The 24752-nt window shown below is 39.4% G+C and overlaps 2 protein-coding genes across 2 annotated transcripts; one reads left to right on the top strand and one right to left on the bottom strand.

The window, feature by feature from the left end:
* Positions 1-8139: 8139 nt before the first annotated feature.
* On the bottom strand, positions 8140-12461 carry LOC104963179 (1-phosphatidylinositol 4,5-bisphosphate phosphodiesterase delta-1-like). Its single transcript, XM_010791740.1, has 5 exons — positions 12166-12461; positions 10108-10266; positions 8989-9217; positions 8750-8879; positions 8140-8385 (listed from the first exon to the last, which is right to left on the bottom strand). Exons 1-5 carry the CDS (start codon positions 12197-12199, stop codon positions 8140-8142), a joined length of 798 nt encoding a protein of 265 aa, XP_010790042.1. The 5' UTR covers positions 12200-12461.
* Positions 12462-14531: 2070 nt separating this feature from the next.
* Positions 14532-24558, top strand: LOC104963180 (serine/threonine-protein kinase OSR1-like). Its single transcript, XM_010791741.1, has 14 exons — positions 14532-14846; positions 15406-15518; positions 16773-16881; positions 18024-18165; positions 19458-19513; positions 19778-19887; positions 20000-20101; positions 20944-21077; positions 21209-21257; positions 21357-21422; positions 21927-22049; positions 23004-23039; positions 23199-23327; positions 24538-24558. The coding sequence occupies exons 1-14, from the start codon at positions 14777-14779 to the stop codon at positions 24556-24558; spliced, it is 1260 nt and encodes a 419-aa protein (XP_010790043.1). The 5' UTR covers positions 14532-14776.
* Positions 24559-24752: the final 194 nt, after the last annotated feature.

Consider the following 24752-nt stretch of genomic DNA (forward strand, 5'->3'; position numbering starts at 1 on the left):
CAAGAGTACTTTGAAACACCCTTTGTCATGAACAACACTTTGCGCGGAATACCCATATATGCAATTTCAAGATGTCATAAGTTTTGTGAGGTTTATAAACTGACGACGTTATATATTTGTTAACAGACGATAAAACGTCGTTGACCTCACCTTAGACCGCGTAGTTTTTTCTAGTACCCTCGTACCACACCGCGAGTCGAAAAACGACGTCTACCCTGCACGAAGGACCGACCACCATTAGAATCATAGATGCGTATTGCAGTGACCTCTGAGCCGAGTTGAATAGTGTCGTCGAGTCAACGTCATCAACAATAGGATGTATGACCACTCGGTAGAATGTGAACAATATTGCGAAAGTAACAAAAATAAACATATTGTTACAATGTGATAAAGCTCGACCGTAAAAAGGACCAAAGAAAGCGTACTCGAAATATGTGAGTGCGTGCAGTCGGCGCCGAACGCAATTCGTCGTGCCTGTGCGCGTGTGTGGTCTCGTGCGGAGTTGTCGACTGAATGCGTTGCGCGTCGTCGGTAGTTTGGGTTGCGTGACAAAGTCTGAGGAGACAAACCTTTTCCATTATTCTTTTTTTATTCTTCTTCTACCGAACGTAAGATTACGTTATTTATAAGGGTACAGGTTTAAGTCACTTGTAGAGTATGTGGTGATCGACAGAAAGTTTAAACGCGGAATTAGCGTTAGCTGAGGAAACTTGTTCATGGGTTCCCGGAGTATTCTGTTACTGGGAATTTACTGCAATATATTATATAATGGACTCACGTCACCTTTTCATGGTCTTCTAGGTAATTCACGGACCATGGACAACAAAACAATTTTCTTTGTGAAAAGATGTCGTGACCTAGGTACTTACGTTCACACAATGGTACGGTTAGTAGTTTCGTTGGAAGTAAAATCTCAAAAGTGTATATATTTCAACACAAATGACGTTGAACGTACAACACTGTTATTACTGTTACTTGTTTTTATAAAAGTGTGTATCTGTATGTTGCCCGACCACAGAAAACTATCAGGTAACACAATACAGTACAAAAAAAACGAAAAACGCGTCATTCTTACTTTACCAACAAAAGGTAAAAATAATAATACAGTACATAAATGTTTAAAACAGAAACTTTCAGTATTAGTAAAAAGGAATATTGTTCGCCTATTATCGCGTTTTATGCGAATAAACCGAATTGAAACACCAATTTCCGAAAAATTCGTCTGCGAAAAAAAAGTCACTTTAATTCCCGACTATACAATTTTAAACATATGTCGAAACACACATCCCAATTGTGTCAACCCGTTATGTTATGTATAAAGACGGTGTCTAAAACGGTTATTTTTCTTCGGCCTTTTGTTTCCTTCCGTAAGTTTTGATAAAAGGTTAGTGAGTGACTGGTCTAAAATAAAACGAAAGTAATATTCCGTACGTCCCCTAGCATTCTACGTTTCAAAAAATTAAAATTTAGAAAAATAAATAAATGATTCATCACTTGTAATATTAGACTCCACCTGATAATGATCTATAAGTTTACATACATACAATTACATACAAAGAAAATATTACTGACTTGTGTGCAACATAGTCCGCACTTGGAAAAAAAATAAAATATGGAACGTAAACGTATCATCTTCTTCTACAAAGATCGTACATAACTAATTACAAATTTTTATATTTGATCTCACCTACCGTCCTTTTAAAAATTGCAGGATTTTGGTCTTTACTCTATTGACAAAAGTGGTCGAAAAGAAAGGTAACTGCCATACCAGTTGACAAAAAAACTTCCCGCACAAGATCTAACGCGACTTTTGTCTAGCTCCAAAACTTGTGTTTGCGAATTTCCGACCCCAGTCCATTCAAAACTCTTTGGCCGAGCTCTGTCAGTGAAAAAAAAATACAAGGTACCTTACCCCGACGAATTCGTACGGCTATCGGTTACTTAATAGGACTTCACGAAACTCGTTTTCTTTAGCGTTATTTTTTTATCAGGAGAACACTTCCGCATCATCGACATTTTGCGGTAGCTGGGTTAGTAAAAATCGGCCGCGGCTCCGATTGTTAGTTGACCCTTTAACCGGATTGGACCGGACAGTCCTAGGAACGGTAGACACCGCTGTAATCAGAACTCTTTTAGTTCTGATGAACTAAAGCAGATCGCGTTCACACCGAAATTAGTTCCTGGGGGTGGATTAGGCAAATGAAGCCGCTGACGTCACTTCTTCTTCTTCTGCTTTGGGTTTACTGGCAGGCCGCAAACAACTTCACGGCGTATAATGCCGCCCAAAATCCCGCCCAAAATCCCCAGCCGGAAGTCCCTGGAGTTGGGGACTGGCTTCAGTAGAAGCTGCTGGGACTCCCAGCAGCTTCTACTGAAGCCTTCCGAGTAAATCGCCAGAACGCCGACACCTCCTCATCTCCACCGCTCCCATGTTTTCTTTTGTGTTGCCATAAGTTAGTCTGCGTTTCTGCGCTGAGCTAATGCTAATGTAATAATGCAACACGAGGATAATAAAATGGCGGCTTCACAAAACTTTTTGGGAGTTTTACGGGGCGTGGTTTGCATTCCGCCCAGCCAATCAGACATAGAAACCTTTTTCTCCCACGAAAGTCCCTGCTCTCTAGCAGGGACGGAAAAGGGGGTAAAAAGGTTCTGATGAACTAATTTAGTTCCTGGGGCTTTTTGGTGTGAACGCAAATATATTGTAGTTCTGGTGAACTGGTGTGAACGCGGCTATAGTTCCTGTTACTGTTGCTAAAATCAGTATGATTTGGCTGAAAACACTACATAGCCGATAATTAAAATGGGAACCCTTTAAATATGCAGTTGATGGCTAAGTTAATTTGAAGCTGAGTAAACAACTGAGCGAAAAGCTACACTTTATCCTGTAGGTTAAAAGTCAGCTTCCATAATCTTTCGTTTGGAAAAAAAGTGACAGTATTGTCCTTGTGTGTTGCAGTGTTGGTTACAAATAACTCCTTTTATACATACAATTTCACCCCCAAAACCCCAAGGTAATCTACATTGTCAATGGTGTCCTCACTGGCTTTGTTTGCTAATGCTTTGTTCATGCTTTAAGTGGTGGGCTGCTTAGCCGGACATGCTAACGCTAATAGCGTCACAGCAGACCAACCCTATTAAATCCTGTCACTTTTGTGTTTGAAGGTAGGGTTATGTTATATTTTGGTAATATACCTAAGATTTATAAACAGTTAGGGTTTCGTCCTTATTCTAAATATGTATGAACTCAGTATACATACACAGTACAACACAGTTGATTCGATATCCTCCACTTCCTGCTCCAACAAAGAACTGGCACACTAAATACAAGTAAACATTGGGGCAAAGTGCTGCTGCTCCAATAAATATGAACAACAGAACTGCTGAAATTTGAGTTGATCGTTTGCGACCAAACCTGCAAGAGAAAAAGAAGAAGAAAATTCAACTTTATGGATAGACAGTAGACCCTGTTACTGAACAGTGAATAATTGCCATTTCATCAATGCATAAAAGGACTTAGCATTAAGATGATCACAGTTTGATAATTATTCTTCATATCATAGACTCATTTTTTTTAACTGTATGAAATACTCACGATTCAGCAAAAGGTCCAAATATGAGGGAACCAAAAATAACGCCAACCATGAACATTGCTTGTATCAATTCCATCAAGTTAGCTCTGTCACAAACTAGATCAAACTGTTAAAAATAAACACATAAATGTTTCAATTAAATAACTCATGAAGTTAATTTGTTAATTTAATATCATAATTCTGCTTGAATACACTACTATAAGCTACTTACATCAGTAACTATGGTGGCTTCGTACAGCATGTTGGAGTACACCCATCCATTCTGGCACCCTCTGGTCTCATTGAGTCCGTACTCCCTGATGGAACCAATAGACCAGTTCACAGGGACAAACATCTGACACTTGCTGAAGGTCCCGTCATCCTCTCGGGGCAGAGTCAGGTTCAGCTGCTCATCTGTGGTCAGGTTAGAGTCTGCCCGAAGGATCCAGTCCGTGTTACAGTGTCTATCTGGATCCGACTCAATAAATACAAAGCTTGCCATGACAAAAGACTGCAGGAAATTTGGAAGGCAAAGTGCAATCAAAGTGATCTGCTGGAATAAACCAAATTCTCCAATGTTCTTCAGGATCTCTCCGAAATCTGCCATGTTGATGACTGTTAGGTAGTTCTCAGGGTGTGACTGCAGGGGAGCTCCTCTTAATAAGAGATGAGTGTCTTTGTGTTGGTTCAAAAGTACTGCGCCACAAGTTTGTAAAAACATCCATTAATGTTTAACTGGCCATATAACATTTAAGACCGCGGCAAGGCAAGGCAAGGCAAAGCAAGGCAAGGCAAGTTTATTTATATAGCACCTTTCAACACAAGGCAATTCAAAGTGCTTTACAAAAATGAAAGATATTAAGAAAATGGCATTAAAAAGTAAAGATAATAAAATAAACATTCAAAGCAAAAATAGATGAATTAAAGTTACAGTGCAGTGTAAGATGTGAATAGTTCAATTAAAAGCAGCGGCAAAACGAAAAGTCTTCAGCCTTGATTTAAAAGTAGTAAGAGTTGCAGCGGACCTGCAGGTTTTTGGGAGTTTGTTCCAGATATTTGGAGCATAATAACTGAACGCTGCTTCTCCATGTTTAGTTCTGACTCTGGGGACAGAAAGCTGACCAGTCCCTGAAGACCTGAGAGATTTGGATGGTTCATCATTAAACAGCAGGTCAGAAAAGTATTTTGGGCCTAACCATTCAATGTTTTATAAACCAGCAGCAGTATTTTGAAATCAATTATTTGACACACAGGAAGCCAGTGTAAAAACTTCAGAACAGGAGTGATGTGATCCACTTTCTTAGTGTTAGTGAGTACTCAAGCAGCGGCGTTCTGAATCAGCTGCAGCTTTCTAATGGATTTTTTAGTGAGACCTGTGAAGACACCATTACAGTAGTCCAGTCTACTGAAGATAAAAGCATGGACAAGTTTTTCCAAATCCTGCTGTGACATTAGTCTTTTAATCCTAGACATCTTCTTTAGGTGATAGCAGGCTGATTTAGTAACTGTTTTAATGTGACTGTTGAAACTCAGGTCAGAGTCCATGACTACACCTAGATTTCTGGCTCCATCTGTTGTTTTGAACATTGCAGACTGAAGCTCAGCGCTAACTTTTATACATTCTGCCTTGGCTCCAAAAACCATTACCTCAGTTTTATCTTTGTTTAATTGGAGAAAGTTCTGACACATCCAGTCATTGATTTGTTCAATGCACTTACTCAGTGTTTGAATTGGAGCATACCCAGCTAGCGGGGAACGTTCTCACAACTTTTGTTTAACGTTACCTATTGGTTCTAACAAGGTTTTAAAGAAATGTTTTAATCTGATGTTCAAATAACCTTTTTAGGATGTTTATTTGTTCAAATAATGTTCCTATAAGGTTTAAGTAACCTTAAACCTTATAGGAACATTATTTGAACAAATAAACATCCTAAAAAGGTTATTTGAACATCAGATTAAAACATTTCTTTAAAACCTTGTTAGAACCAATNCATGAGAGAAAGCCGTTTGCTATAAAAATACCTTAATTTACATGATAACAATTATGAAGATATTTCTCCAAGCAACATCTGGAAAAATGTTCAGGATGTGATTGAGGCTGAGATGACAGAAAGGTGTTTATAAATTTCCTTTAAATGTGATAGTGACACAAATGGTGGATACGTTTTGGCGTTCCTATAGATGTGTTTCGGACGGTGTGGGTAACACATTAAAGAGGTTCTTTATAAAACGTGTCCCGTCAGATGTTACATGATAGATCGATGTATGAAGATATTCTACATCTCCTAAAGTATTAACCATTCTGAATTAATTGTTTTTCATTGTGGAGTTATGTTCGTTTTCTGGTATAAAACGTTCCTTTTTTCTCTTATGCTTAATATTTAACACGGGTTCATGGTCAACGTTCTGTATTTTATTATTTATAGCTGTTAATTATATGATCAACTGTTTGCTTAGTTGTTTGAATAATGTGGTATTGTTATTTATATATATTAATCTGATTGTCTCTTATATATATTTTGTTTTCTCTCTGTATAAAAAACAAACTTATATCATCTTAATCTATTGTTATTAACTAGCTGTAAGCAGATATGCATGTTGCTGGTGCATGTGTGCAGTTCCCAGGTAGAAATGTTGTACCCATTCGTTGTTCTAGAATGTTTTTCAGCGGGACGTTTTATTTTGCGTTCCCCAGAATTTCTGAACGTAGTGGATTATTATCGTCTCTATATAGGACATCTTACATTTTTTGTATAAGCTTCTTAATAAAAACGATGTAGAGCGCTATTGAGGACAGATGAAGTTAGACGTTATAATAACGAATTTATGCATGGCCAATATTCACTCCACATGCACCTCTATAAATCAGTGACGAAGTATGTTGCCCAAGAGTATCAGGAATATCAGAGTGTAAAATATCAGCAAAAGAGAGCACACTTTTTGTCTGCACTCATAAAGTGTGTCTCGTAGTAGGTTCTTAACTGTTAGAAGCTATCGTGCTGCCGTGGTGTGTGTTTGTGAGGCTGCGTATAAACAGTGTCCGCTGTTTATGCATATTGGATAAAATCGTTATTGCACCCTTTAGATTTGAGACCGACAGGCATATATAGAGGAACGGACCGACTGTCACTGCCCGTCCCTGAAACCCCTGTTAGTGTTTTGCCTGCAACATACTAAGGATGTGCCTGCTGGTCTGCTCTACACGGCTGGGAGCCATCTCCAATCAACCACACCTGCAACCTGCTCATCAGCCACACTATGAAAGCCTGCAGCCTGCACTCATTCCCTGCCGGATTGTTGCTGTGAACGGTTTGTTGCGTGCCACTCAAGCTTTTTACCAGCATATTCTTTGACAACTTTGCCTGCTTTTGCCTCAGTCATTTTTATGTCTCTCCCAGGAGGAATCCAAGGCCTTCCACACTCCCAAGACCAGCCAGGCCTCTCTACCCACCCTGGAACAACTGTTTCCCACTGCCGCCATAACCAACCTCCACTCCCAGCTCCCCTTTTCTAATAAACAAATGTTACTTTCACCAGCTGATTCCGTGTCATCCTTTTACATGTGTTAATAGTCAAATTCCAATAGTTAAGTAAACTATCATAATCATCCTAATGACCACAGTGGTCAGTCCACTTACCCAGGAATTTTGAGTTGAACAATTACAGGAATATTATGTCTTTATGTTCAAATAATGTAAACATATTTTAGTAAATTGTTACCATAGAACATTTGTATAATTTCTTTAACATAAACCATGTTATCCTTCTCTAAAATAATAACATTCTGGCAACATAAAAAATCTAACTTGCAGCTGGAAATGTTTTAAGAACAGTAGGGCATAATGTTCTAACAATGTTATCAAAAACATTTTAAGAAGGTTATTACCAAACATTTTAAGAATGTTTTTAGAGAGCGTTATCCTACCTTTCAGAAGAACATTCTGGGAACCAAAATAAAAGCTTCTGCTGAAAACGTTTTAAGAACAGTAGGGCATAATGTTCTAACAATGTTTTCAAAAACATTTTAAGAAGGTTATCACCAAACATTTTAAGAATGTGTTTAGAGAGCGTTATCCTACCTTTCAGAAGAACATTCTGGGAACCAAACAAAAACTTCCTGCTGAAAACTTTTTAAGAATAGGAGGGCATAATGTTCTAACAATGTTATCACCAAACATTTTAAGAATTCTTTTAGAGAACGTTATCCTACCTTTCAGAAGAACGTTCTGGGAACCAAACAAAAACTTCCCGCTGAAAACCTTCCTAGAACAATGACTGTAACATTCTCAGAATGTTTTTAGAACCAAATATTTCTAGCTGGGTAGGCACTTATTGCAAGTCACGTTGAAATAAAATGTAATGTAATGAAAATAAACTAAACCAATCACATTCCCGAGAGATGAAACATAAGTCACCACAATTTAAATAGATAAATAACTACATAGCTTCACTTTAGAAGCCATAATATCAGAGCCCAGCAGTATGTAAAGCAGGAAATCCAGCAGAGCTGTGATGCCGACTGACTTCCTCATTATGAACTAATCACCTGAAACAAAAAGCCCTTATTTCACATGAGGTACTGACCATTTTCGTCTGGCTCATGCTTCTGGATTATGTTTTGTGCATCAGCCAGCGTTGCGTCCTCCCTCTGTTCTTTCTTCAGGAAGTCCACCAGGTTCTGAGGACTCATAAAGCCCGACGTTTTAGCGTACTCCCCATAGATCACGTCTATTTCCTCCCGATGAGTCAACAGGTCATAGAAATGTTTGATCTCCTCTCCGGCCAGGTACCCAGAATTGGATTTGTCGCATTTCTGTAATATGGAAATGTATTATGAATGCAGTAAAAAGGGATCTTATTAGTAAAACAATGGAAAGACGTTAACAGGAATAGTTTTTTAAGTATTTTATCCACATTGATAACGTTACCTTGTGGTATAATCATAAACATTTGTTGTTTTAAGATTATGTAATGAGTATTTTTGACACTCATACATGGTCTGCAGCCAAGACAAGGCAGAGAACATGTGCTGCCAACTCTACCTGGTGGCTCTAAATTATAAATGTTTATCTATTTATGGGCACTATGGTGAGGCCTTTAATGTTTTTATGGCTCCTAAGGATATTTACTTAAGATTTGTTTTTTTCTGAATAATTTAAAATATCCGAAGGCATCACCTCAAAGAGTATCTCAGCGTAGTCGTCATCCACCTCGATGTTAATCAGATGCATGAAGTTCTTGAGCTCTGAGAGACTCAGCTTATCGTCTTTGTTCTTGTCCGATTTCCTGAGGCAGCTGAAGATCCAACTGAAAAGTTTGTCATGTAAGGATACAACGCCATCTTTCTGTCTGCAATCAACTCATTTACCACAGAGAAACATCCACAGTCAAACCTGTAGTAACTTCAAAAGGATACTGCTCCATCTTCGCCTGGGTGCTGAGGTTGTTTATGCTAGACAGTATTTTCTGCAGGCTGTCGACCCACTGCCTGGCCTCGTCCTCGGAGCTAGCGATGAGGTCCAGGTTCTTGCGGCGGCCCTTGAACATGATGGAGAAACAGCGGCTCTCCACGTTCTCCTCCGTGTTCTTCCTCAGGCCATCTGACTGACGTCCCATTCGCACCGCTGAGATTTCATCGACCAAAACTGAAGAAAGAGTTTTATCTTACAATGGAAATTGTATGAGAATCACCTTATTTATTAAGCATTTAATTAATCTGAAGTACTTTTGGTAATGAGGGCATCACAATCTTTGTGTAGAAAAGTCTAACCATAGACAGGGGTCTCGAATTAGACTTGGCTAGAAACCCTACATGCAGAACATCTTCGCCAAATTATTTTTAACCTGTTAGATAATAGAAACCTGACAAAAAAACGAATTAATAAAAGAAAATTCCAGGATATCATTTAGAAAATAATATTCTGCCATAGGACTTATACAATATTATTTTGTACTACGAAAAGGGAAGTACTTTTAGTGTCTTCAGGTACCGCAGACCAGCCTTTTTGGTAAACAAAAACCTGATGTTTGCAGATTACTGACGTCACATGACAAGCTTATAGGACCTGCAATTTAACAGCTGCTTTACACGCGGCCATAGAAAAAAAAAAGACATCACCTTACTGCCGTTATCAAACTGAGACTTGATGAAAACGTGGATGTGATCCAGGGCATATAGCGAGAGCCATAACAACCACTCCTTCAAACACTATAAAAAAAATCCCTATCTTGATAAACACACCCACAAAACATATCCCTCCTATCATGAGCAATACAGTTGTGTCTGATAATACAATGGACTCTTAGACATAGTCTTTTATAGCCTTGTGATCACTCCTTCACTTTTATAATACATTAAGGAAAAATCTCATCTGAGAAAAGACGGTCATACTTGTCTCAGCACAGGAGACACAAAAGGTATAAATAAATAAGACTTGGACACGTGTCCACCACAACACCACACAGATGTGTGCAAGTTTCATGTGTGTGTCTCACACACATGAAGGTGGGAAGCTGGTACTGCAGCAGCACTCACAGGTCTTGCTTGTCTTGAAGGTTCTCTTTGATTCCCGGAACATGGTCTTACAGTCCTCCATGAGTCTGAAGTAGCGGGTCTTTTTCCAGGATGAGGAGCGGACCTTAAGGAGGTCTCCCCCCTGCAGGAGGAACTGGAGGTCCCTATCATTCTCCAGACCTGTTTAACAGAGTAGCAGAGAGTACAATCCATAAGATTAAACACTTCATTTCTGCAAACTTACTCAGCTCAAACCCATTTACTCAATGAACTCAACTCAAACCTTAAACTGTTCTTATCTTCTTGATTACAATCATCTCATCGGAAAACTGCATGTGAATTTACGAAACCACAAGCAACAAATCTGGCTGATTAAAAGCCCTTTACCATGCAAAGTTGTACAGCCTTACACAATAAAACAAGCTGAGATATGTGACAACAAAGCATGTAGTTTGACCCTGGATGGGTCACATCTGTTACTAAAAGATCCTTAAAATATTTGCAGTGCAGCATACCTAATAGCTTTAGGTTAATTTGTATCTCCTCCTGGCTTTTGGCATAGCGCAGTAATTCCTCAGATCTGCTGAGTTTGGGTCGGCTTTGCAGGCAGCTCATGTTGCCCTGAGGTGCTGATACAAATGGACTGTGTTTCCAAAGGGACAGACCAGTGTGTGGAAGGGCGTGTATCAGGCTGCCCCTTTCAAAGTTCACTCTATCTGTCAGCTGAGCCAGGCAGCGGCCATGTGTAATGTTACACACCATGGCAAGAGGAGGGGGTTTAAAACCTCCATTCAGCTTGTGCTAAATGATGGTATACTCAAGTAATTTTATAGCACATTTAAGGGAAACAAGTTAACCTATTTTGACGGCAATTTGAAAACACCAAAGACCCTATAGTTAAAGTGAAAAAATATCCAGGCAGGGAAGATAATGAAAGGATTTTCTATAGTTTAGTTGTGTGTTGGGGAACCCAATTTTTATAAGAACTACCAAATACTTTTAAAAAAAAGAAAGCGTTATATAATACTACAGTTTGGTTTACTAAAGGCAAGCTAGTTAGAAACAGTAGTTAAGTTATTGTTGACTTCATGTGAACAAAAAATATATAATACAATCTTATACTATATATACAATAATAAATAAAAGATCCAACTCAATAGGTCTATTTTAATAAACGATCCACTTGTTCAAAGTTCATAGGCCCCCGCAAACCACAAAAAAATACCTTACTAAAACAAAAACTTATATTTAAATTAAAGGTGTAGTGGGCCGGTCAAAGTAGTTTAATTGTAGAACTATAGTGAATACAAACCTAATGACTTTATCTTATTTCCTAAAATAGTTTGTAGTGTCAGAAACGTTAGCAAAATGTAGCAATGCATCAGGGCAATAATCCCAGTTTACATGTCACTGATGTTAGCTTCATCAGAAAGAAATACATCATATATTTAAAGTGTGTGAGTCCATCTCATCATTGATAAAGTTGAACAAATTATATAACATTTTAACAATGGTTTTAATAAGTTTTCGCGTGGTATAAAGTTACTGCTTAATACTGTGCATCCACAACTGCCAAAAGAACAAGTGAGAATGTTCCTTTATAATTAAAGAACTGGGATCCTGTGTTTTAACTCTCGGGATCCATCCAGTGGTGACATAGCGGTACTGTCAGGTGTTGTGATTTAACCTGATTTACTCACTTTAACCCACCCCCGAAGACAACAAGAGGGTTAAAAAGCGTGCTAATAAACCGGCCATTTTCTACAAACACAGTTAATTCTGAGGAGAGAAATGTGAGCCGTTTCGATAACAGTGTTTGCAGTAGGGGTTTGTTTGTATTCAACTGTGAGCAACACTTTTCTTTGAAGCATGCAGGTGAAACAACTAGGCTGCCACACCTTTTGGCACAGTATAACCAATCTTAAGCATCTGCATGTGATCTTAATTCAGCCAGTTTCTATCAAAGTGTTGATTGCAAACATTTAAAATGTAAGAAATTATAAACACCCATTGCAATTTACTTCCACACCATTTTGAACAAACTTCAATTAGCAAAATCAAACAAAAAAAGCGTCCTACCGTTGTTTTTATTTTCAATCCTGTTCGTTTCCATGCTTTCTGTATTGTATCGGTTTTTTACACAGTTAGATTTTAGTCCTCCTTTTACTTGATCATCTAAAGTTGTTCCTTCTTTCCATGTGCGCGATGAGTGAAGGACACTTTGAGTTTGGGATGGTTAACTCGAGTGTTAGGACAACACAGGTACCTTTCTCCCTGGCAGTGAATAATGTCAGCACGCCTGCAAGCTCCAACACCGGTTTGACAAGCCAGCCCTACTGATGTCACAACAGGTTAGGTTACACCTTAGTCTTAACATAGACTTACAGCAGTTAAAGCAGGCCACACTGGTGTTTCTGAGCACCTGCTGACAGGTAAGGAAGCCTTATTATAATGCTGCTCTGTCAAACACTTCCAGGTATCAGTTCCTCACCCAAACTCTAGATGTGAGAAAGAGGGGAAGTTCACCTGAGAACCGCCCATAAGATCAGGTTTTCTAATAAATACTCATATAGTGTGGAGTGGACATTTCCAAGCACTTCCTGTTGACTATGGCTTTGGCTGTGTTGTGTTTTTATGCAGGCACCTGTTCCTCATTTGAACACAAGGTAAACACGATGAAGAAGGCTGCACAGCAGACTTGGCTAGCTGCCCGGACACACAGTTCACAGTGAATTGGAGCATATTGGTTACACTGAATGGGACAGATGATTTTTTTTTTCTCCTCTCCTTTTCATGTGCAGCTTAGCCTTGGCAGGATAATAGCACTGCAATCACTGCTGTGTTGGGGCTCTTGTGGCTCTCAGCACTTCCCTTTCAGGCCTGGCTTATCCTCAGCGCACTGTCAGCATCAGGATGAGTGAGCTTTAATGCAGCATCAGGGGGAGAGCTTCCGGGCAAAGACTGACCACTTACAACAAACCCCACAAGGTTCAGAGAAACATGCAGGAAAACATGTGCAACAGACTACTTTATTGCACAATAATCTCAAACAGGACATTTGGCTTTTGTCCCTTTTCTGACTAGTTTGTATGCAATCCTTGTCTTTGTCCGAGGTCTTGCAGAAGAACAAAGAACTCCATCTGCATGGCAAAACTAGTCGATGTGTTTTTGGTAGACCAGGAGATGACCTTTTGCAGCAAAGATGTGTGTATCAGCCTTACAGTATATGGTGTCAGTGCATGAAATGTCTCACAAAATACTTCAATGCACTGCAGACAAACAATGGTGAGAGACTAACTTTATGGTGAAGTCTGTGCCTTTGCTGGGTCTCTCTGCTTGTTCAACAAGTAAGAACAGGCCCTTCTAACACACTCCTACCCAGTGTTTAATAGCTTTATGGGATGCAATATAACACACTGTGTGTGATACAGGTTTATCACAAAAGATGATTGAAGTTACAACAATGGCACTCAATTGAGTTGATTTCAAAAAGTGATCTGTCTTTCACGGGTCCAAATCATTAAATACCCAACAAAGAAAAAGGAGATGAACTGGTCAATGGGTTCTAAACAGTAGACAAGCAAAGGTATATAAAAAGAAATGTTGCTCCTTTTATTGCCCACAATATACAGATAACAACACAACAAAAGGTAAAAAAGTCATTTAGATACTTGAATCACTTTGAAAAATAAAGATGAACTACCAGCCATCTACTGCAAACCTGGTTAACCTTCTACATTAACTTCACTAATCACCAACCCTACCATCCTTTGCTGCCTCTCCCAAAACATCCTCAAGTCTCATGGCACTGAGTCAGTGACATGGATTATGCAATACCTGGGTTACAAAAGGATAAAGCCCAAAGAGGAAGTAACATCGGAAACAATAAATACAAAGACAATAAACAACTGTCTTAAGTGTATGAATACTGCATGATTGACGCTTTACGTTCCGAATTACAAAAAGGAAATTAAAGGATTCAATTAGCCTGAAAAGTAGCTTAGTTACTTATCCTTTTCCTAAAAAAATACAACGGTTGTATAATAAAATCAAGCGTGATAGACCACCTACTACACAGCATCATACAAAACAATTAAGATCAGCCACCTCGCCCAGCTATAACATCTATCTAAATGTAAATGTAGTACGACACTGACATAATTTGGAATAATGGCATAATTCATACCATTTTCACTTTTTGAATGCAATGCCTTTACTTGTCATTGCTATTTTACTTGAATAAATGACCAGAACAAGACTCCCACCTATGGTATTTCCTATATACTTTTTAAGACTAATCTAAATTATCCCCTTCAAAAAGTAATGTATCTAGCATTAGCGCCCTCTATTGGATATACTCAGCACACTTGCAAGAGAGGAACATAAGAATATCCATTTATTACTGTCGTCAACCTTTTTTGTATCGTGTTTCCGAATTGTAGGAACTTTTAGCAGACTTTGCCACACTCAACATGGCGATGTCTCCGTCCCTCGCTCTCACTGAGTTCGTACGTAACACACTGCGTCAGTCGTGCGTAAGGTTGTGTTGACAAGAGCGGTAGGAGTTGTCAGCGGAACAGCATCAGCCAGCATCACCGGAGCCGAATGGAGTAACCACAAATATAATATTCCAGACAGCGTCTCTGTTCCTCTTTAGAAGCAGTGTTTACACATTTCAAACAACGACACCATGGCAGACGACCAGGCCTCTCAATCCTGGACCATCGACAGGGATGACTACGAACTCAATGAGGTGATTGGTGAGTAGCTTAGCTTGCTAAAGCTAGCACCCTAGCCTCCCCTGTCTCTACAGCGGCTGCCACTAGCCAAACTAGCCGAGTAGCATTGCATGTCTTTAGCTAACAGAAGGCCAGTTCCAGCCCGTAGCTACATGGCAGGAAGGTTAACAGCTCTGCAGAGTCTCCATATAGCAAGGCCACATTATTTAATTAGGTTTCTGCTCGTTGGCGAGCTGTGGTGGCTGCCTAGCAAGTTAGCATGGAGCTAAACGGCTAGCTAACGCGTTTAGTCTGTAGTGCGTTAAGAGTCGTTAGTAGTTGGGGAGGGTGGTGCTCTTTGCTGAAGGTAGGACACGGATTACAGTGAGCCATTCATGCTTTAGTCCAGGTACCGTGACTAATGGCTTTGATCAAAAGAGTTAAGACTGCATATTACAGTAGTGTATAATACTGTACAATTCCTTAGTCCTCGATAATAGAAACTACTCAAATTCAGCAGATTCTCATACACATTTAGTTGAGCTTTCAGGCTGTGAAGGCTCCTACAGTGAGAGGGTTTCACACTTTATGTTGTTCTCAGGGAGTGGAGCCACTGCAGTCGTCCAGGCAGCGTACTGCAAGCCGAGAAAGGAGAAGGTGGCCATCAAACGCATCAACCTGGAGAAATGTCAAACCAGCATGGATGAGCTCCTGGTAAGGACCTGTGTCAGTTTGTGAGCCAGTATCTGCAGTCCAGATTTTCTTTACGTCACATTGTTGGGAGTGGTGTGGGGTTAGATTAGTCAAGGACAGATCAAAAGCTTGATACCACAAGAACCACCAAGTGCTAAAACTGAGTCAAATCAATAATACAAATAGATTGTGAATGCAAATTTAAATTATATATTATTTTGAACAATACCATGAAGCACAAGTCCTAATAATTATTTACAACACTGATCAGTTATAGGCATAAATAGGATAAGTATTAAAGATATGGCTACTTTTTTACAAGTTGGATCTCTTCTGGTTGATGCCTCTATCTAATGATGTCTCTATCAAATAGAGACATCATTATATAAATAGCTTACTTTGTTTACATTTTGAGCGTATATTCTTCAGATTTGCAACAGTGGAACTAATTTGCATGAACTTAAAGGTTGAGTGTGTAAGATTTATTTAAACCAACAAAATACACCTGGTAGTGAGACCTTTTTCTTTTTGTTATTAGGATCCCCATTAGCACTAGCATAAGCATCGGCTATTCTTCCTGGGGTTCGCACTCATAAGGTCATACTTACTCTTACTTAACAATCAAGTATAGTCAACAACCATTAAGTCGAACACAACATTGACAATGCCTCAAGAACACACTTCTACTACAAATAAACAATAATTTATAACAGACATGAGTCCTTGTCTGTAATGACCCAAAATTTATATTTATATATCCTGCACTTTCATACAAATAACTTGAAAGAAAATAGGATATAAAAAAAAACAAGTGTAGTTCTGATCCAACAAAAGCAATTCTTAGTTTCAGGTGAATATTCACTAATTCAATCATTGTCATAGATATTATATTCAATGTCCTCTAATACATTCCCTCTTTATCCTACACTCTGCCTCTCATAAGGGAAATATTCATTTCTCATCATTCAAGCTCCATTGTTGCTTTCAAAGGACTGTCACATAGTGTCATTGCAATATACGCTATCTGAGTTATTTCTTTACATCGCCCTTTCTCTCTGGACTTCACCTTTGTCATTCATGTCTTAACGGCTTAGTGGTGATGTAATGCAGGTAACTCCGCCGTCTGGGTCTCTGTTACTCCTGCTTTAGGATTGACACTGAGATCCGGCGTGACGGAGCTGCTGAAGTATAACATCAATATTTGGTTAGTGATTTGCTTTGTACCGTAACAGCTCCCTGTGTGACCGTGTATCCCTTTCTTCCTCCTCCGTGCAGAAAGAGATCCAGGCCATGAGCCAGTGCCACCACCCGAACATCGTGTCTTATTATACCTCCTTTGTGGTGAAGGATGAGCTGTGGCTGGTGATGAAGCTGCTCAGTGGAGGTTAGTGCTTTCAAGAACGGTTGCTTCTGACTTGGCTAACTCTTATCTTCACCGTGACTTTGATTCTCTTTGTCATACCTCATTACTAGTTTTTTGAAAAGACCACAAATGATCCTCAGCTTGAACTTTGACTAAAGGTTTGGTAAGTCACCAGAGAGCAGTTTGACATATTCTGGATAACGGGCTACACGAACCGACTTGACGTAACACTGAGATCATTCTAAAACAGCTACAATGTTGTACAGTTTATATAACATTAATGTTTACATCCTATCTTTATATCTATATAACTACCTAAATCCAAATTTGTGTATACTCCTGTGGGAATTGACTTGACATAATCATTTGTATTAAGATCATAAATGCAAATAAACAGGCAAAACTCTAAAGAAAAATTCAATGGATACAGTCATTGCCTTATCTTATCTAAATATACCTGTTAAGATAGAGGCAATATAAATCACCAACAGCTGTCAAATGCAGCACTGGTTTTTTATACTGATTGTGGACCCAACCCACAAGTAACTTGCACTTCAGACTATTTTGTTAACACTTTATGTCATATAACAGAGATACTGTTCATACATAAGGTTTCATAAACAAAACATTGGAAACGTATCTCTGTGTGTTGTTAGATGTAGAAAGGAAAAACTCACATTACAGTTATTGACAACAAATAGCCTGCACTCAAAATATTCCTGCACAGAGGACCGGCATGTGTCAACATTTTAGATAAGGGTTTTTGGTGTGTATCAAACTTTGTGTAGCCAAACAGAAGTAAGAGCTAAGTTGTGTCCTCTACATGTTAACCAAACCGCGCATCTCGAGCCACGATTAGAATTTTAAACTTCGTCTAAATTGCCTACATTTTGCCGTAATAAAGTTAGTTTGTTGATTTCAACATTGGGATTGAAACAATATAGAAACATTTCCATCAGAGAGACATTTTTATAAAGTTTTGACGCTCTACATAAAAATAGTAATATCACCTATCCCTTCTTTAAGCTGCATTCACTTGGATTTAGTTTTGTTTACGAACCACCACCAGATAAATGCCAGTCATTTGAACTACTCGCCAAACTGGAGAACCCCTCCTCCTATCATCAGCCTTATTTATGACGGATCCTCTGCCTCTCCCTCAGGCTCAGTGTTGGACATCATCAAGCATATCATCTCTCGCGGCGAGCACAAGACCGGAGTGTTGGACGAGGCTAGCATTGCCAGTATCCTGAAAGAAGTCTTGGAGGGGCTGGAGTACCTTCACAAAAACGGGCAGATTCACCGGTGAGTTCTGATGATGTGTGTGCAGGCTGCAACACAACCGCTGTGTTATCACTGCACTCTGTGTTCATCACTCACTCCTCCCTCTGCTCACTCAGACTTTCATCTCTGCATATAAGCGCGTGGCTTGAACTCGCTGCTTCAATATTTAATACAGTGTAAATGTATAATTGAACAGGTTTGTTTTGCATAAATGCCCCGCTCAGGAACACTGAACTACCTGCTGAGAAAAAAGCCTCACTGTCAAGTTGTTTCAAATGAACAGCTCATTTCAACTGTCTTGGTCATAGTTTAAAAATCAAGATGTGTCTCTTTGGATAAGTCCAATTATCACTTGATTTGCTGATGTTTTAATTGCATTTAGTGCGCAGCTTTTCATTAGACGGAGAGAGCAGCTGCTGATTCTAACTCACTTATACCTAAGCAGGAGAGAAAGAGGGCTTGTGAAAGGTTGAGGCCGGGCTAATCCATTCCCGTCTTTGTGCATACTTTTGCAAACAGAAATCAGGTGGATTAAAATGGGGAAGATCAAAGGTACATGTTCGAGCACATGAGTGAAGAGTTAATTTGAGTCACGGTGCACAGCCTCACCACTCCCCTTTGTCTGCTGATTCATTCCTACTAAGAACCAGAATGAACACACATACACACATTTTTGTAACTTTGCCTTACTTGAAACTTCCGTTGTATGTTTATAAAGTATAACCATGAACATATTAGGATTTTAGCCTTAACAGACTATTTACAGGCAAAACAAACCATATAACACACAACAGGAAAGGGCAAACCCTGAAAAAGCATAAAAGGGTCTCTTTAAGGCCTATTATAAAGATGAATTATCTATCAATACTATGTCAATACCAATCGATTTATTTTAAACCATTAATTAGTGTCTATATACACAAATGTAAAGGTGTGTGTATTCAATTTTAAGAACTCCCAATTAATTTCAATATAATATAAATAAATGTTTCTTGGGTTTTTCCTAATGGTCTTAATAGAATCAGAATTCCTTTAGAAGTACCACATCGACAAATAAGTACACGACCATGGCTAGAAGACTAGTAACAGTTTAAAGTGACATAAATAACATATGAAAGTAATCAGACCTTATACAAATAAAACTGATGGGACATTTCTTTCTAATATGTCAATACATTTGTCGTCTTTTAGAAATAAACCTACTGATATTGTCTCAAAACGATGATTTAACAAGAAATGCACATGTGTGTAAATGTGATCACGATGATAATTGTTGCATCTCGTGTTTTGATTCTCTTGGTCTTCCTTCACAGGGATCTAAAAGCTGGAAACATCCTTCTTGGTGACGATGGCTTTGTGCAAATTGCTGGTACATATATATATATATATATATATTTGACCATATTTCTTTCTGTGCTTCTGCTTAGTTACAGCTTGAAGTCCCTTTGTAGACAGTCTCTGTTTGTAAGTTTAAAATGTTGGTACAGTATCTAGCTTAACGGACAATGTCCTCATTGTTTCAGTCTGTAAATGTAAAATGACAGGCCTTTTTTGTGGGAGATTACTAGTCTAAATATTGAAGTGGATTTCCTCATCTTTTTCTCCCTCTCATACATTCCCAATCCTTCTCCAGACTTCGGTGTGAGTGCCTTTCTATCAGCTGGAGGAGACATGACCAGGAACAAGGTCCGGAAGACGTTTGTGGGGACGCCGTGCTGGATGGCGCCCGAGGTCATGGAGCAGGTAAAGGAGGCTTGTTTCCTAGATCTGTTTTCTCTCAGTAATGCCTGATAACCTCGGTGATGAAAGAATGACTGGGCAGCTTTGTTCACTCGCTTCTGTTTTTAACCCGCAGGTCCGCGGCTACGATTTCAAAGCCGACATCTGGAGTTTCGGGATAACAGCCATCGAACTGGCCACTGGGGCTGCACCATATCACAAATACCCACCGATGAAGGTAACTTTGTGTGTGCGCGCACTGGTATCTTACTGAATGTCAGGTATCTACTTTCACATTTAGTGTTGCTGGCTACAGCGGTCTGCTTGATCAACTGAAATGTTTAGCTTTGTTTTACAGTAAAGATGAATTCAGACATCATTTGCAACGCAAGGAAAGAGACTGTAGACTGTTGCAGTGACTGGCTGGAAAAGCTAATGTCCTTAAGATATGATATGTAAAATGTCTGCGTTTAAATGTCTAAAAATTACTAAACCTATCTTCGAAATGTTATTGAGTTATGAATTTACATTATCCCACATTTTCCAACCATTTTAATACCCAGAGGAAAGGAAAATTGACAGTTTCATTTGGTCGCTTTTAGTTGCGACCAAATTGTCAGTGTTTATCTGCAGGAAGTGGTTTTGCTTCGATACAATTTTAAATCATTGTCATTCTTAAGTTTATAGTTTTTCCAGATTAAGGATTTAAGATATCTTTATCTTAATTATCAGGGAAAGAAAAAAAAAAAATAAGCCAATGTTAGCCTTTAGCTAGTTGCCGATTCCTGTCCATTTGATTAATAAAAGAGGGGACCACTGCAGATCATTTGGCTCCTTATTCAAACTTCTTGAACTGATGCTGAAACCCTGCCTGCATTTACCATATTCCACGACCCAACGTCTCTTCTCTTCACCACCAAACTCAATCTTTTGGTTTTCTTTTCTATTTAAAGGAAACCAGACATTATGCGTTTATTTCCAAATAAACTTTTGGACTCCATTTCTTCCTGTTTTTGATAAAAGTTGACTCCTTTATGAATCAACATCATTTGACTGAAACCCACCTCTGTGTGCCTGCAGGTGCTGATGCTGACTCTGCAGAACGACCCTCCCTGTCTGGAGACAGGCATCACAGACAAGGATATGGTGAAGAAGTATGGCAAGTCCTTCCGGAAGATGCTCTCTCTGTGTTTACAGAAAGATCCAGAAAAAAGGTCAGTTAGTCCTCATGCCTTTTTTCTTCTCCCCTGACCAGATTAAAGCGGTGCTTGTTTTCTTTCCGTTAGATTCCCCAGTTGTGTAATGAATGTAATGAAGAGCCTTGTGTCTTCTCTCTCCTATTTAGACCAACTGCAGCCGAGCTGCTGAAGCATAAATTCTTCACTAAAGCCAAAGTGAGCCGTACTTCACTGTTATTAAAATAAACTGAAATATATATTTTGTGTTTCACAGAGTTTCTTGACAGTAAGACATTTTTTTTTTTTCTGTTACAGAACAACGAGTACTTGCAGGAGCGTCTTCTACACAAAGGTCCAACAATAACGGAGCGATCCAAAAAGGTTTGTCTTTACTAATATGAATGCACGCTAGTCTCTAAACCATTGTTTAATTGTTATGTTATTGTGTCTAGGCCATTTCCCAGCTGGAACCATGGGTGTATAAAGAGGACTGGTTACAGCGTTAGAAGCGGGGCCTTGTTCATTCCTATAAAAGTTTTTCAGTGTCGCATGAAGCCAAATATGGCCTGACTCAAGTACAAAAAAACCTGGATGAAGGAAAACATGTGCATTGTATTTCCTAAAGCCCTGCCTTCAATCTGCTCCATCACGCACCGTGTCGCCTCAGTCAAATTAATGAATGGGAAATTAGGGAAAGTAACTCTGGATTTGACTTTTAGCGCCTCACAACTTTGAGGACCTAATGATAAAAATGAGGGCTGTTCAATGTTTGTACTGTTAAGTAAACCTTTGTTTACTTAAAATGCACTTTACCGCCCGGCTCACTTCCTAGAGGCTTGGTATGAATGTGTCAATATCTTTTCATTAATTGTTTTCTCTGTTTAGGTCCGTCGTGTTCCCGGCTCCAGCGGCCGTCTCCACAAGACGGAGGACGGCAGCTGGGAGTGGAGCGACGACGAGCTGGACGAGGAGAGCGAGGAGGGCAAAGCTGCTGTGGCGGCTCTGCGGGTGAGACTCTGCATGCCTGTGTCTCCATACAGTCACCTCCTTTAACTTGTTAGGCCTATATTATGTGTTTGTCCATGCCTATTTACGGCCAACAGATGGTGCTGTAGGACTTCTAGTCTGAACATGTATTCTCCCTCATGCATCATCATAGAACAAGTTTAGGTTCCCTGAGCAAATAATCCAAGAATCGATCATGATCTGGAGAACTGAAACCGGCGTAGACCAATAATGGGCATCAGAGATTTATTGTTTATAAAAGTATTTCACTAAGGCAACACAAGGGAAGGCTGCTCCACTCATTGACTTTGTATTTTCTATATGCCAAGTGGACTTAAACGTTTAGTCATTTCATTTACTTTCATTTAAGTTCTTAAAAGAATATCGTCGTTTTTGGATTTAATTTAGTTTTTTATAACCTGTGGATATTCATTTAGTTTAATTGTTTTAATCTTAAATTATAATTATTTTAATATAAGAAAGTACATAGACAGTGCAGAATTCACGGTGTTGAATAAATGTTATATTTTATTTATTCATTTTTCGCTTAGAAATAAAGCCAATTTTGTCTCATTTGTTAATATTATTTAATTGCTGCATTTTATACCATACAAAAACCCCAGAAAAATCTATATGCATTATGTTTCTGTCCTCCTCACATATATTGCCATCAGCAATTGGATAAACCCTTATGAGTGGACCACTAATGAGAATAAGTAGACCAGACACCTGATCAGATCTCTTGTTCGTATTAAACTCCAACATTTCTTCACACTCAATTGATGTCTTGGTGCGGGATGTAACTGTCTGTTCTCTAAACGGTGATTTCAGTTTGACCCTGTGTTTGAAGTCCCGTTGTGTCAAATTCCTTCAATCCTACATCAGTCTGTACATTGGGGGGATAAAAGGAGTATTGCATGTTGTTAATCCTGACAATCTGTCATGTCCATTCTGCAGTCCCCCAGAGTGAAGGATGGCTCCGAGAATATGGAGGTGAGTCCTTTTGTAGTGGACATGACTTCAAAAGTGTGTGTGTGTGTGTGTGTGTGTGTGTGTGTGTGTGTGTGTGTGTGTGTGTGTGTGTGTGTGTGTGTGTGTGTTGTTAAACAACAAAAATACCCCGCTGATTTATTTTGCAATCGTGTGTCTTAGCTTTTCCCGCCAGCAGATGGCTCCTCACATCATCTGCAGCCCCCCGGTGCGGCACCCCAGCCGGGGGAGGAGGCTCCAGCGCCGGCTCCCACTCAGACAGGGAGCCCCTCACATGCACCCCCTGCTCAGGTAACAACACACTCCCAGGTTCTATCCGGTTCCATGAAACGCGTAAACATTCAAAGGCTTCTTGTTGTCATACGGACACTATTACATTTTGTATAGCTGACACTTTGCAGCCAGATTAGCTTTTAATAAGCCAAACCATTGTTATTCCTATGTAAGCCAATTCTTTCCAAGTGCTACTTAGAGAAGTGAACATTTTTTTTGGGCCAAGGTCCAGTTAAAACATTAACCCATTAACCCATGCTGCACCATTACGTTAAGTGTTTTTTAAAGGTATGCTGTGGTATTTTCTTGTCAACAAGCTAAAACTATATTGGTATGATTTGTTACCCACCATAAAAGCTTGCAGAGCAGATTCTTTAAAGTGCATTGTTTACATCAGTGTGACCTACATCTTCTTCTTCTTCTTCTTTACTGCCTTTGTTGCTGCATTAATATGTGCCATATTAACTAAAAAACTGGTGATCCAATTGTGAACATCTGGCTCCATATTGCTAACGGTTGTCAAAAACGACACAATGCACCTTTTTAAATGTAGCTTTCTATAAACTCCACATGCCTTGCTTTGTTAACTAGTTCACAATCACACTTCAAAATGCACGACAGCTCATTCAGATTGAAACAGTGTAGGATAAATGTGCATCATAACCATAGTCTAAACCCTAAACCACAGAAGTTAGAAATAGACCAAAAAGAAAGAAACCCTTTGCCCTGGTAAACAATGTAAATACTGACTACAGGGGTCATTTGAAAGCACATCATTCACATTGTCAGAGATAGGAATGTTTACACAGGGCTCGACATTAAGGACTGCCCGATGGCCCGGGGCCATCTAGTATTTAGCTCGGGCCATGAAGCCTCACCTGCTGGTTGCCCGATCGAGCAATCTATTATACCAGTATCATGCAGCTCGCGGATCCAGTAATGAGTGACCCGATAGTAAAACTAAACATATCTATAACTAATTTAGGTAGTTTGAGAGGTAATTAAAATAGCTACGAGTGTATTCTACCTGAAGTGTGGTGTTTTGTTCCGCTCACCGCTGCATGTGTCATGCAGAGCTGCCGTGTCGACTCGTCAGGCAACGTCTGATCTTCTCTCTCCGTCGATTAGACTTGACTCGCGTTTACTGTATATCGATCAGAACGCAGCTAGTTTTTAGTAATGATATGACTACTGTCTTATTAAAAGTCTATGTGTATCTAATCAATAGGTGTCGCTAGGCAACTGGTGAGGCCACCAAAGTATGTGCAGCACTTATGCATTTGTTACATGCCCACCGGCAACCCCGAGGCATTAGCAACAGACTCAAGCACAATAACCCCATACAGCAATCTCTTTTCGTCCACATTTGTCTTTGTGTGTACAGTGTAGGAGTGGTGAGCTACTCGGGTCGTGTCGGTACTTTCTTGTCTGTCCATAAGCTGG

The sequence above is a fragment of the Notothenia coriiceps genome, unplaced genomic scaffold (assembly GCF_000735185.1).
Source record: "Notothenia coriiceps isolate Sejong01 unplaced genomic scaffold, NC01 NC01_scaffold00035758, whole genome shotgun sequence".
NCBI classification, from domain to species: Eukaryota; Metazoa; Chordata; class Actinopteri; order Perciformes; family Nototheniidae; genus Notothenia; species Notothenia coriiceps.